Source organism: Microchirus variegatus (genome assembly GCF_963457635.1).
Source record: "Microchirus variegatus genome assembly, chromosome: 20".
Lineage (NCBI taxonomy): Eukaryota > Metazoa > Chordata > Actinopteri > Pleuronectiformes > Soleidae > Microchirus > Microchirus variegatus.
Window position 1 is genome coordinate 17,891,525 of NC_139821.1, and position 14,576 is coordinate 17,906,100.

General features: G+C 37.8%; 1 protein-coding gene across 1 annotated transcript in view; it reads left to right on the top strand.

Annotated features, from left to right (window-relative positions):
• Positions 1–359: 359 nt before the first annotated feature.
• Positions 360–14,576, top strand: part of ttll12 (tubulin tyrosine ligase-like family, member 12) — a gene marked incomplete at its 5' end in the record, with an annotated part of 30,829 nt that continues 16,612 nt past the window's right edge. Inside the window, 7 exons of the mRNA XM_083907048.1 lie at positions 360–521; positions 924–1,084; positions 3,468–3,666; positions 3,821–3,980; positions 4,973–5,106; positions 6,858–6,934; positions 9,262–9,378. Of these exons, the coding sequence (XP_083763174.1) occupies positions 360–521; positions 924–1,084; positions 3,468–3,666; positions 3,821–3,980; positions 4,973–5,106; positions 6,858–6,934; positions 9,262–9,378 (1,010 nt within the window). The remainder of the gene's footprint in view (positions 522–923; positions 1,085–3,467; positions 3,667–3,820; positions 3,981–4,972; positions 5,107–6,857; positions 6,935–9,261; positions 9,379–14,576) is intronic.

The window sequence follows — 14,576 nt, forward strand, 5'->3', positions numbered from 1 at the left end:
AGGGAGCCAAAGGTGCGGTGCTCTATCCAGTTCTTATAACACATCCATGGGCGCAACCCACATACTCAACTCTTGCTGCTCAACCAGAAAATGCATTTTCCTTGCAAATGTGGCAGAAAATAAACAGGCTTTATTGCCAAGAAGCATTGTTACAACAAATTAATAATCGACCCAACACAAATTTGCTTACAATTTGTGCTAAGCTTATTTATTTTTGGATAAGTGTGTATGTGTGTGCTCCCAGTAGTGTTTGTAAATGAGAAACTTGAGGGAGCCCTTTAAAGTCTCCCACAATGCAACGCGGGTAGAAGTGTCACGCTCTTCTTCCGGGTTTGCTCCTGCACTTCTGCACGTGAATCATGTCAGCAGAGCAGCAAAGTAGTGTGAATGTGAATGGGAGTGAGGAAGAGGATGATGAGGAGCAGTTCTCCTCCTTCATGGCTCTGTATTCCGTGGCTCTACGCGCCTCTGGAATCCCGGAGATCTACTGGAGGAGTCTGCGTCGCAAAATCACCCGCGAGGTTTGTGTTTTTGGAGATTCACAGAGAGTCACTGGGGGGCGCTGCTGCACAAACATTACATACTACTACAGTAAATAGTAATAACTTCTAACAGACGCCATAAAACAAGAAAGCTGCTAAGCTCTGTTTACTAAGAAGAAAAGGCCCGCCCTTGTAAAATAGGAATACGTGAAAGAATATCACGCTGAAAAACTAGGTTATTTGGTTTAAAATCGCTCCTGCTGTCTGACATGTGGCTTGTCATGAATGTCGATTTAAAGAGTGCAATTGACAACACCTTCAACTTGCTTAACCAGCTCGGTTACTACGAGTCTGCTGCGGGAAACCGGCAAGCAGTTATCAGTTATTTATCCAATGGAGTCTGATGAAATGTGAATTAAGCGTGTTTGTTTTTTCCTATAGATTTACGATGCTGGGGAAGTTTTTGGAATCATGCAGTTCCAGGAGGAAGACAATGAGGAAAGTGGAGAAAATGAGGAGAAGAAGGACAATCCCGGAGCTGTGACCCGCTGTAAAGTGGTGGTGACCCGGGACAGTGGACTGCAGGCCTCTGAGCCGGACAGGTGAGGGCGCCACAGGACACAAACGTCCCACTGCAGTCAAAGATTTACACTTATAGTATTGTATGATGCATTATTTTTTTTTAATATTATTAGCGTATTAATAACCAGATTGTATTGTTTTTTTCCTTTTAAAGCACTTTGTATCCCTGCAAAAAAAACTGCGATACAGTTTTTTTCTCTCTTTTTTTGTTTTATTATTGTTATCATTGATTGAATCATATGAAAAAGAAACAATCAAAACTCTATTACAACCAATATTCTATGGCTGATCCTGATCTTAGGAATTTTGAAATCTAGAAATGTGATCATTTATAACGGTTGTAACAAATGTTATTATTATTAATAATAATAATAATAATAATAATAATAATAATAATAATAATAAGCATTTATTGAATAGCACTTCTGACCTGTCTTTCACATTCTGCATAGTTTGAAGTAGGTAATAAATTCATTATAAATGTATAATCAATAAACAAAAGAAGATTTAATTTAATAATAATAAAAAAAAAAAAGTTTTAGTGACTCAGAAGCATTTGTCAAGTTTCTTAACACAAAAGGTGTAAACTTGCATTATTACTATTATTATTATTAATAATAATAATAATAATAATAATAATAATAACAGTTATAACAATAATAACTCTCAGAATGAATTACAAGTTGTGTGGGTGTTAAGAGCCTTATATCCTAATATAGTCTTATAGCCTTGTCTAAGTGATTGTACGTACAGCATTAGCTAATGAGAGTGGGAGTTTGCTATATGTTTTTAAGTTTTTGCAGCATCTCTATAATAACAATAATAATAATAATATTTTGACTTTTGTCTAATATTACAGAATACTAAGGGAACCATGACCTGTTTTAAACAACAGCAGTAACCTCTTCTTCACGGTTGCCCCCAGGATCGGGGGCAGCGTCAGACGCAGCGACAAAAGCGTCATAAAACCATATCTAACTTTAACAAACACAGTCATGCTGCAAACCCACAGAAAGGTCAGAAACTCAGCTAAAAGCTCATAAAAACCATTCTTATGTTCACGAAACAGTTAAAACACCGATGGATCAAACAGCAGGAGTGGAAAAAAAAGGTCACAGCGCACACATTGAAAAGCGGCACCGGAGCCAAAGCTATGGCACTGCGTAACTGAAGATGCTGCAGAGCCACAGAGTTGTTATTACGCACCGCACAGGGAGCATCGATTTACAGCGAGTTATCATACTTTTTTTTTTTTTTATCAAAACAACTTCTTTTTAGATCTGTAGTAACATATAAATAAAATTAAATCGGTTTTTAATAATTTGGTACCTAAGAAATCTCAAATGGCACAGATGGTGCCAAGCTGTGCCAAAAGTGAGAACGCCCAGACATCTCTTTACTAAAACCTCTGTAATTTCACTCTGCTTCACTTCAGCAGGATCAGACTTTGCACAACTCATGTCCACATGTTGTTACATGACCTCCATGTGTTTTTAAGCTCCTACTGCATATTTTAAAGGTGATATTTGCTTTAAAATGCAATATCTTTTTAGGCGAGAGAAAAAAATCCTTCAGTTATGCTGTGTTCCATGTACATTTACTCTGGTGGAATCTCACAAGTGTTATCTTTATTTTGATACCAGATAATCCACATAGGGCTTTTATCTGCAGAGATTTACTCTGTTTAGTTTGGGCATGTCAATTTCGAGCAGGGACTCCAAAAAGAGGGTCAGGGAAGAAGTGGTTAAAACATTTGAAAAATTAACCCCATACATTATAAATTAATTTACATAATGTTCACATATGTTTCCAACAATGTTATTGTTGGAAACATTTTGGCTAATGTAAGTATACTAAAATATTCAAGTTTATCTCCAACAATTACCAGGGAAATATCTAAAATCTCTACTCAGTATAGATCAGCTGAAACTGGCAGATCACAAAGGCCTCTGTGTAACCCCGACACCCATAATTTGTCTACAGTTTTACTCATTATGTCTTTGTTGAACCTAGCCTCACTGGGGCAAAGGATCACATCAAAACAATTTTTAGATTTTTTGATAGCAATTTTACTTAGATTATGATCATAGATATCTTTCGTGACTGAACAGTTTGACACCCCTGATAAAGCTCTGAAGAAAATGTAAAGCTATGAACTGATTCCAACATGCGTGTGTTGCTTTTTCATTTATTTATTTAATGAACAAAAATCGATATACAATATTTTAAAAATATTACAATATGCAAATAATTCACATATGACGTTTGGCAGCGGAGGATGTTTAGTGTGTGCTTAAGTGCAGTTTTTCGGATTTTCTAATTGATTTCTCTGAAAATGTTTGTATTAATTATTAAGTCTGACTGGACTGGTCTTGGTAAAATTGAGCTTCTCTCTTCCTGCAGTGTCTTCTTGGTGGATCATGCCTGGACATATCGCGTGGATCACGCCCGTCAGCAGCTGGAGCAGATACCAGGCCTGCTGCCCAGAATGGCGGCCCTCATGGGGGTAGACTTCCACGGCGAGGCCCCTGACCCGGACACGGTGGAGCTTGTGATGGAGTGCATGTGGAAGTACAACCAGACCTACCGCCTTTCTCAAGGGGTATGTTCACCATCATAAAGCAAGTGTAAATTCATTCAAATTCAGTCAGAGTCATAGTGCCATAACTTTATATTTAACATAGGACTTGGTTGTCATGTCAGTCGTCCTCCTCACTTCTCCTCCTCTTTTCTATTCCTTTTCTACTCCTGTGCAGTCAGCAGAGGAAAAGGTTCCTGTGTGGTACATCATGGATGAGTTTGGCTCCCAGGTGCAGCACTCTGAACAGCCCAGCTGTGGCATGGCTCCTTTCTTCCACATACAAAGCCAGCTCACCTACACTGTACTATGGCCACTACACGACCTGCAGGACAGAGGTGACAAGAGGAAACACACTGTAGCAGCAATCTTTCGTCCACTTAGTACTCCACATAACCACTACTATTAAGCAGTCTTCTTGGCCATAAGCTTGACACGAAAATAATCTTCTGAGGCAGTAACTCTGTTCTAAAAATATACTCAAGAAAGCAAATAGCAAATGTAATGGGGTTAGGGTTAGGGTTAGGCACACAGGTGGATTTCGTAGATGATGGTGCGCCCTCAAACATTTTATTTTCTCCTCCACTTACCGTTCTCTGCTGACGCTAGTACCGCTGTATTATATGGCTTCTGTTTAATTTCCATCGCCCCCAAACATCCTGTGACATGTTATCCCTATCATTTCTATAAGCTAGTGCTGCGTTCATGAATGAATGAATGAATAAACACAGTTGCGCACACAATCAAATCCATGCAGAATCTATTCATAGAGAATATATACACACATGTAATGTACCGAAATATAGCGTTTTCTCACTGTCCATTTTTAAAACTCATATTAAAACCCATTTTTATTCTTCTGCATTCAACTCAGCATGAGACTCTGCTCTTGTTTTAATGTTTTATTGTTTTCATTGTTTTATAGTTTTATTGTTTTTTATTGTTTAAACATTTGTTATTGTTTTATAGTTTTAATATATATATTTTTTTTTTATTGTTTTTATTTTGTTTCCTATGTTTTATGTGCCATGTTTTATTTATTGTATTGTTAAGCACTTTGTCCCAGCTATTGCTGCCTGAAGCGCTCTATAAATAAAGTTGAGTTGAGTGTTAGCGTTTTGCACTGCAAAACAAATGTATCTTGGGCTAGCCATTGTTAGCCATTGCAATACCAGATAACAGCACTCTACCTCAGACCTGGGCATAATACGGCCTGCATATGCGGCCCTTTCATCATGTGTTCAGTTGGATCCAGTGAGTGTGGAAGTCACTGATGAAACATTATTTCCACTCATCTGATTGTTATTCTATCTATATATTATTTCCACAGATGAAGTCACCCGTGATTACACATATGGGGAGACGAACCCCCTGGTGAAGCGTTGCCGTTTGTTACCATGGATACCCACGGATCTAGAAGGAGTCAGCAGTGCCACCACTGAACCTCCAGACTTGTACTATGAGGTGAGGACTTTTGCTCTGATTCATTTAACAGGACACCAGGATATTTTGTCAAAGACCACTATGGGTATGGGTCACACTATGGGTATTAACATCACAGCTGCTCTGTGGTAGAGTGAGTCGTCTTTCAGCTTGAAAGCGGCTCCGCTATCACGCTAGCATGCTGATGTTTCCTTGGGCAAGATACTTAGCCCCACTTTTGACGGCTGTGCCGACAGCGTGTGAATGGATATCAAAGTGGAGAGACACACATCGATGTGCTGTATGGAAGTGTGAGTGAATGGGTGAATGGCAAAACTGTAGTGCAAAACAGCTTTGAGGGATCATCAAGACTAGAAAAGCGCTATATAAATACAAAACTTTAACGTCAGGGCCAGTCCTGGCTAGATTTACGTCAAAATAATATGTATTATTTTATTATATATAATCTCAAATACAAAAAGGTAACCAGAACAGAGAAAAAACAAGATAAATAAATAAAGTACAGTATATAAACGTCAAAGTAAATTGCACAAATCCATACAGGATCTAATGAACATGCTTGAAAATTCCCTGAAGAAAGCTAATAATAATAATAATAATAATAATAAATAAATAAAAGATTCCTGCAGTAACTACCTAAAACTTGACTCGCCTTCTTTCACTCATTGAAATCTGCATACCTTTATCTTTTGCAAGTTTCTCCTCTTCTTCTTTTTCTAAACTGGGCACCTGATAGCTTCTTTGGTCTTTTATCCATGATAATTAGGATGAAGTCTCGACATCATGAACTTTTTCTCGCATTACCTTTGCAAACACCGTCCGTTTGCCCGTCAATCAAGCGGAGTCACGTGAGTCACGTAGACGACTGCACAGATGTTTTTTTTCATTGTTCACATCACCCAGTTAATTACATGTAGGTATATGGATCTACGTTCATTTTAGGAATGAAAGCCGTTTGTGTTGTGTGGTCTGGCCCGGGATCAGTCTATCCCTCGCCCCTCTCCTCCATGCCAACCTCTGCAGACTGCAGTCACAAGTTGATCCCCCTCCCCCCTCCCCCCTCCCCCCTCCCCCTTCCCTCTACTGACACACACACACAACCTTTATGACTCCCCGCAGCAAGTTGACGTGAGGGCGCTCGTGTCGTGCGCAGTGCGCCCTCACATGATTGCGCCCTGAGCGGTCGCCCACATTGCCCATAGCAAAACCCAGCCCTGATTTACGTAATCACAAGTGGACAGTTCTGAAGTGCAATGAACACAAAGGGTTGCAAAGGGGCAGAAAATGAATTATGAATTATGGGAATGAATATATATTGTATTATAATATTGTTATCCTCTGCTTTGTATTTTGGTTTAAACAATTGTAGTAATTTGAAAATGTGCTTTACAAATAAAGCTTGCTACTATTATTATTATTATTATTATCATTATTATTATTATTATATTCATATAAATATCATAAAATACTATAGATATTTTATGATAAATATATGAATAGATAGACTCTTCATCAACATTATTAGGAACAACAACAATGTGTTAAAAGTAGTTTAACAGCTCCAGATTCTTTCACACAACATGTTTATCTTCACATCTTATCATCACATATATCAGTAACTTTAATAACTGTTCTTGAGGATAAGACAACAAGCCTCCCAGAGAGTCTCAAGAAATATGAATTACCTTTCTTTACGGTGGTTACGCCTTTTTTAAATGAACAGTTGTTTCCTGTTGTTAAAGGTCTAAATGTCTCCTTCTGTGTTACTTCAGACCATTTTACAGGAGAACAAGGAGCAGCTGCCAGTGGAAATCCAACCCTACTCTGTGCCCACGGACAAAATCCTCAAGTAAGAGTCTAGACTTCAGTAGCTCTGTATTAATCATCCACAGCAGCCATTTCACTTCACTTTATGACTGAACTTGCATATAATTTAGCACGAGCATGTGTTTACAGCTGGGTTCCATGTACTATTTGTACTATTTGAAACCAAATATTTTATCCAAACCTTTGCCAGCACATTCTTCACAGAAGACTAACGAGCATTGAAATTGGTTGCTTTGAAGTTTGAAATGTTCTACAATATTATAAAAAGGAATGAACATGTAAGCTGCATAGATAATAAGTGAACATATATTAGGATACAATATAACTGATTGAAAAAATCTTGTTTTTATTTGCTGACCTGCTGCATCAGTTAATGACGTCATTCTGCTCATTATCAGATCCAATGTGGAGCCTCCTTTTAAAGGGACACTGTGTAGTATTTATGGGTTTATCTGACCCAAAATCCACCATGTTATTTTACATTACTTTTTTAAACACTACGAAAATGAAACAAAAACTATTATACAGCGACTAGACAATGCAGGAGCACATAATATGTATAAAAAAGTGGATTTTGGGTAATAAAAACCCATAAATACTACACATTGTCCCTTTAAGGGTCTAGATATATATTTTATATTATCTGTTTATTTTACTTATTTTTTTAAACACCCCCTCTGGCTTGCGCAATTCGTTTGCAGTGGCCACTTGTGGTACTGCAACAAAAAAATACTCCCAAAAAGCACTTTTTGTGGCCCAAATAGCAATTGTTCAATTTCCACAATAGTAAAAGACGCCTGTAAATCTCAATTCTACATTTCTAGATCTTTATATTCTCTATTTTTAATTAATGGAGTTTCATTTTTGTAAAACCATCCTTAAAGGGACACTGTGTAGTATTTATGGGTTTATATAACCCAAAATCCACTTTTTTATGCATATAATGCTCCTGCATTGTCTAGTCGCTGTATAATAGTTTGTGTTTCATTTTCGTAGTGTTTCAAAAAGTCATGTAAAATAACATGGTCGCGGGCCGTGGTTGCATTGCCACTGTTAGCAGCGAGACGCCATGTTTCTACCGGAGCCTGTAAGGACAAACGCAAGAGAACAAATCAAGCGTCTCTTTACTTGTAGCGGAAGTCCCGCCTCCACTCTCTCCGCTTCGTCTGCTACGGCCGCGGTAGCTCGCCCTCTCCCTCCTCACGAACCTCATCTGCTGACACGGAGAAAGACGACGAGGACGACATTTGACCAGCTGCGGATACCGTAGCGCTCAGGGAAGGGAGGGGGTGAGCAAAGGAGCAGTTCTTTGTTGTAAATTTCAGCCTCTCCTCTAGATGGCACTTTAAAATACTTACTTCACCTTTAAGGCCATAGAAAGCCGAGAAAATTTGAGTGATGTCACGGCTATATACAAGCACACCAAAGCGCGGCCATGTGGCGTCTCATGAATAGCGCTATTTCGGGAAATGCTAAACACCGTATGATAAGCTAAATCAATTTTGGGAAAATTAAGTTTGGTGGTTGTTCCATCATGCTGTGGGGCTGTGTGGTCAGTGCAGGGACTGGGAATCTTGTTAAAGTTGAGGGTCCCATGGTTTCCACTTAATATCAGCAGATTCTGGAGAACAATGTCCAGGAATCAGTGACAAAGGTGAAGTTGTGCCGGGGCTGGATCTTTCAACAAGACAACGACCCTAAACACTGCTCAACATCTACTAAAGCATTCATGCAGAGGAACAAATATAATGATCTCAGTCCCCAGACCTGAATATTACTGAACATTTGTGGTGTGATTTAAAGCGGACTGTCCATGCTCGGAAACCATCAAACCGGACTGAACTGGAGATGTTTTGTAAAGAAGAATGGTCCAAAATCCTTCTTCCAGAATCCAGACTCTAATTGGAAGCTATAGGAAGCGTTTAGAGGCTGTTATTTCTGCAAAAGGAGGGTGCACAATTTTATTCTTTTGTGGTGCATAAACTTATGCACATGCCTAATTTTGTTTAAATGAGTCTTGCACACTTTCTGTAAATCATGTAAACTTTATTTCACTTCTCAAATATCATTGTGTTTGTCTCCCATATGATATATTTAACTGGAATTTCTTATTCAAACAACCAATGATTTATAAAGGAAAATTGAGAAAATGTGCAGGGGTATCCAAACTTTATATATATATATATATATATATATATATATATATGTATATGTATATGTATATATATATATATATATATATATATATATATATATATATATATATATATATATATATATATATAAATAGTTAGTTGTTGATATTTACTGATATTATATATACTGATATTTGTTTTGCTTTTTTTCTAGAGTTTACTCTGAAATGTCACAGGTGACCAACAACCTGACTCACCCGCGGTTCCAGCTGACTGAGGATGAGGAGGAGGCAGATATTATCTGGGCCTACAATCACATCAAAGACTACAGGTTAGAATCTAAGAAACACACACACACACGCAAACACAACATGTGTATACTGTACGTGTATAAATGGATCTCCGTAAAAAACAGAGATGGCAGTATATCACTTTTTGTGTCCGATACTGATATTGATATCACAACCTCCATTACCTACCGATATAAACCTGGTACAATTGTAGACCTTAAAGCAGTTAACTGAACATTTGTGCTTTCCATTTCATGCCATTTCAAAGCCATACATTTCCAACTGTGTCACACATATTCTGCTCCTTTTAAGAAGGAATAAATAGTTTATAACATAATATTTATACACCACCCCCGTCAAAAAGTTTGATGGATGGTGACCTTTTAAACCCTTTCTGTTGAGGGCTAACGTGACATGATGTCATTTACCTTTTTGACCCCTCCCGTGATTTTTCAGAACAATTACTTTGTATAATATAAAATCCAAAATATAAAATACACCAGACTCCTATGATTTTAGAAATGTCCTTCCTAAATGTTGGAGAATAACGCAAATACACTTTTTTTGTTCGCTATGGGCTTTTCTACATGCCGGTGTGTGCTTGGGCAAGACACTTAACGTCTTCTTCACAGTGTCACACGCAGCGACAAAAGCGTCATAAAACCATATCTAACTTTAACAAACACAAACATGCTGCATACCCACAGAAAGGTCATAAACCGCTAAAAGCTCATATAAACCATTCTTATGTTCACCAAACACAGTTAAAACAACTGATGGATCAAACAGCAGGAGCGGGAAAAAAAACGTTACAGCGCACACAATGAAAAGCGGCACCGGAGCGTCAGCATGATTATGTAAACAAAAAAAACACTTTTATCACTCTACGACCAAGATTCACGGATCCAGCCTCAACATAAGAGCAAAACAACAACCGACTTTCAAGAAACACAAGCAGAAATGTTGTCTTACCTTTGCTGTTTATCAAAACAAGTTATTTCCACCGGAACAAAACCACTTCTAATGAAGAACTACACTTCCCAGCATGCTTTGGGAACTATTCCTGGTCTGAGTGATCATTACAGAGTGACATTAGATCGTTCTGATTAGAGAAAGGCAAATGTCCGCACAAATGCGTCATATGCATTTATGTCGCTAATGAAGTGGTTCACATGCATTTCACATGTTGTTACATGACCTCCATGTGTTTTTAAGCTTTTAAAGGTGATATTTGCTTTAAAATGCAATATTTCTTTAGGCGAGAGAAAAAAATCCTTCATTTTTGCTGTGTTCCATGTGCATTTACTCTGACACAGTGGCATCTACAGTGAAACTTACACCTCTGGTGGAATACCAAGATAATCCATGTAGAGCTTGTAACTGCAGAGATTTGCTATATTTAGTTTGGACATGTCATTTTCAAGCAGAGTCTCCAAAAAGAGGGTCAGGGAAGAAGAAGAGGTTAACCCCACGTTGCTCCTGCCGGCAGCGTGTGAATGGGCATGAAAGATAAGTGATAGAAAATGCACTGCACACAGGTTCGCTGTATCAACGTGTGAGTGAATGGGTGAATGGCAAAAGTGAATTTATATTGCACTTTTCTAGTCTTGGTGACAACTCAAAGCTGCTTTATATTACAAACCATGTACCATTTACATACAAGTAAGAACACACAAATATAAAAGTATATAAACTCACATAATCAGCAGATGGAACTTGTCCAATTGTTTTTCTTATTTTGTGATAAAACAGCTCACACTCCCCAATGCTTTTAGTTCACTGTGTTCTTAGCTCATGTCCACAGTCAAACCTTTGAACATATTCTTCCTGGCTTCAGTGAGTTTGGCACATTGGAGCCAGTGGTTGAATATAGGCCTGGAGATATGGGAGATAAGGGAGCAGGGGGGAGTAGACCCTTCAAGAAAGACTTATAAAATAAGATATGCCAGTGTTTGGGCGCAGTCTCCCAGTAACTGAGGCATGAGACAGCGTTGCTTTGCCAAAGTCTTTTGTTTTTACCTCATTACTTGGCTTCCTGTCACAGCCTGGGTAACAAATCAACTCAAATTATCAAGGATAAATTAAAGCCTGTGTTTTTATGATTATGGATCCTGTATCAAAGAGGACTGAGACAAACTGTCATAGTGCAAAGAGTTCAGATGATACAGAGTAAAGTGGTAGTCTGGCAAAGTCAGACATATAGAGGTTGTTAGTGGAGCATTTTTATAGCAGTAAAGCAGGTCAACAATAACTTTTCTCACATGGCTTTCTCAAACAGACAGTCATACTAGGTTAAAAGTATTTTTGTTCATTACCTTCCACATCAAGGAGAATAACATACTAAAATATTACTGTCCTCAATTCACAGCCAAAATTTGGATTCTACACATTATTGATCACTGTCTCAGGAACCATAGTGAATATTTTAATGAATTAGACAAGTTTGCATTCCTGTTTTAGCAACCATAATAATAGATATATTTATATATTTTCATGGGCAGTTTGAATTATTAAAATTGCACGAAGTAGCGAGGAGTTACTGTAATTTGAAATACACATGCGCCACAGTGTCACCGGTGATCCCTGTGGTTAAAAGGGTTAATATGGCTTAATCCCCTAATTACTGCGTTGTGCTTTATTATTCTGATTGTTGACAATGTTATCTATTCTGTCTTTATTTTCCCTAATCTCTGATAATTTTTGAGTGTCTACTGGCAAAAATTGTAGTAAGGTGTTGGATGAGGAAAAATAAAGTTGGAGAACCAAATTTAATTGTTGAAGCACCATAGTTGGTGCTCGCATCCTAAGCTTTACCTGTGCAGCTGGGAAAGATGACCTTGGTTCCCAGGAACAGGCAGGGATGTTAATTGTGTGTGTGTGTGTGTGTGTGTGTGTGTGTGTGTGTGTGTGTGTGTGTGTGTGTGTGTGTGTGTGTGTGTGTGTGTGTGTGTGTGTGTGTGTGTGTGTGTGTGTGTGTGTGTGTGTGTGTGTGTGTGTGTGTGTGTGTGTGTGTGCGTGGGGGTGTGTGTTAAAATAAAATGTCATGTTATCCATGACACTATCATTTTGATTAGGCTTTTCTCTGTGTGCTGTTTTTGCAAGCAGATGGCTTCATAAAGGTTCATAATTGGTCCGGGGGATCGTGACAGGCAGCAATGGCTGCAGTGTAATGTTATGGGGCAATGGCAACATTCTGAGTTATGTCCATAAAAAAATGTTCCCAGACAAGCCCAGATTGTCCCTTCAAATATTCCCTACGAGAACTGTTCATCCAACAGTGCAATTAGTGGAGAAAAGACCAGCAAGGAACCCTGCTGTTAATGAAGGTGCTAGTGTGTCTACTGCAACTGTTGCTGCTCCTACTGCGTCTACAGCATCAGCCAGTTCCATGTTAAGTTTATTAATAAAGCCATACAAATAATATACATTTGCTATATTGTATCTTTTTTTTTTTTTACATTAGTTATTCATTTTACACATAATTTAGTAATAAATTAATTTAAGCAACAAAAAATCCACTTGGGAGCCAAAAGAGCTTACAGTTGCAACTCATAATGTAATAATGGCTCATTGTGTAATAACAGCTCATAATGTAATAAAAGTTCATGATGTAATAATCAGCTCATATATGGAGGTAGATTTGTGTCTTTATTATTCAATCAAATAAAAGTTTGCTTCAAACAACAACAAAAACATTTTCTTTTTAAATCACTTCAATAAAAAAAAAAAACCTTTTCAATCAAAGAAAAAAAAAGTATTTGAAACTCTAAAAATTGCATTTGAACACACTTTTTTTTATCTGAAGTGATTTTTTTGAATGTAGTGAAAAACGTTTAACATGGCACACACACTTGTTGTTTCACTCACTGTTGTTATCACGACACAACAAAAAACTCCACTCCATCACTGCTCCCTGACTTGCTTGTCAGAAGGACGTGTAGACACTTGTCACTCAAACATGTCTGACCAATGGGGAAGCACCCGCCCACTGTGGGATATTTGTGTCAAAATGATTCAATAAAAAAAAGACTTAAAATTTTTTTTTACTTCATTCAAAAAAAAAAAAAAATCACTTCAAATATATAAAAAGAACATTTTCAATCGAATGATTGAAAAAGTTTTTGATTGAAGTGATTTTTTTTTTATTGATTTCTTATTTTGTTGTTGTTTGAAACAACTTCTTTTTTGATTGAATTATAAATACACAAATGTCCTACCCATTATATTACCCAAACACAAAACATTACTTACAAAAAAACCTTCACTTCAATCAAAGAAAACATTTTGCAATTCAAATATTTGTTTGCATTAAACTTTTTTTATTTGATTGAAAAGGTTTTTTTGATTGAAAATATATATTTTGATTGAAGCAAACTTTTTTTTGGATTGAATAATAAAGGCACACATCTACCTCCATACTCATAATGTAATAAAACCATAAGCACATAACGTAGTACATACATACACATATATATATATATTATAAGAAATCACTACGTTATGATCCCATCGCCTCTATTCAAAGAACGTGAATACCCACCACTTCACTCTAAGCAAGCGTGGAGTCTGTTGTACAGAGTTTATTCATATTATATCCTTTATGGTGAGTTTACAATGCAGTGAAGATCCATGATCAGAAAGGCTGAGGCGCACAGCGTAACAAGTTAGGCAGCACCTGACACGGATCAGTCCGTGATTCATCCAATCATCACATTCATGAACCGAAAGGATCGGCCGTGTTGTAGGCGCTCAAACTATATGTGCGAGCTCCTCAGCTTAGTGAGTGACGGTGACGAAACTTCATAAATGTCATCGAACACGCGCTAGTTTTAGTGACGTCACACACAAGTAAAACTAAACAACTGAACCAAATAACCACACTTTAGAAAGCGTTTGTTTGAGTAAAACACAGTTTGATAGTCCTATCGAAAGGAAGAGGTGCATTATGGGAGTGTGTGCTGTGATCACAAAGGAAACGAGACCATCTGGTGGTCCGGAGGGGAACTGCACTAATACTACTGCCTGTGTGTGTGTGTATGTGTGTGTGTGTTTGTGTGTGCGTGCGTGTGCGTGCGTGTGCGTGTATTACTAATGTTGTGTGGACCTAAAACTGTTTTGGGGACAAACCTCCCTTCACAGGGAGGTGAAGCTATGTTTTAAGTCAATGCAATGTCCCTTGAAAACTGTGTGTGTGTGTGTGTGTGTGTGTGTGTGTGTGTGTGTGTGTGTGTGTGTGTGT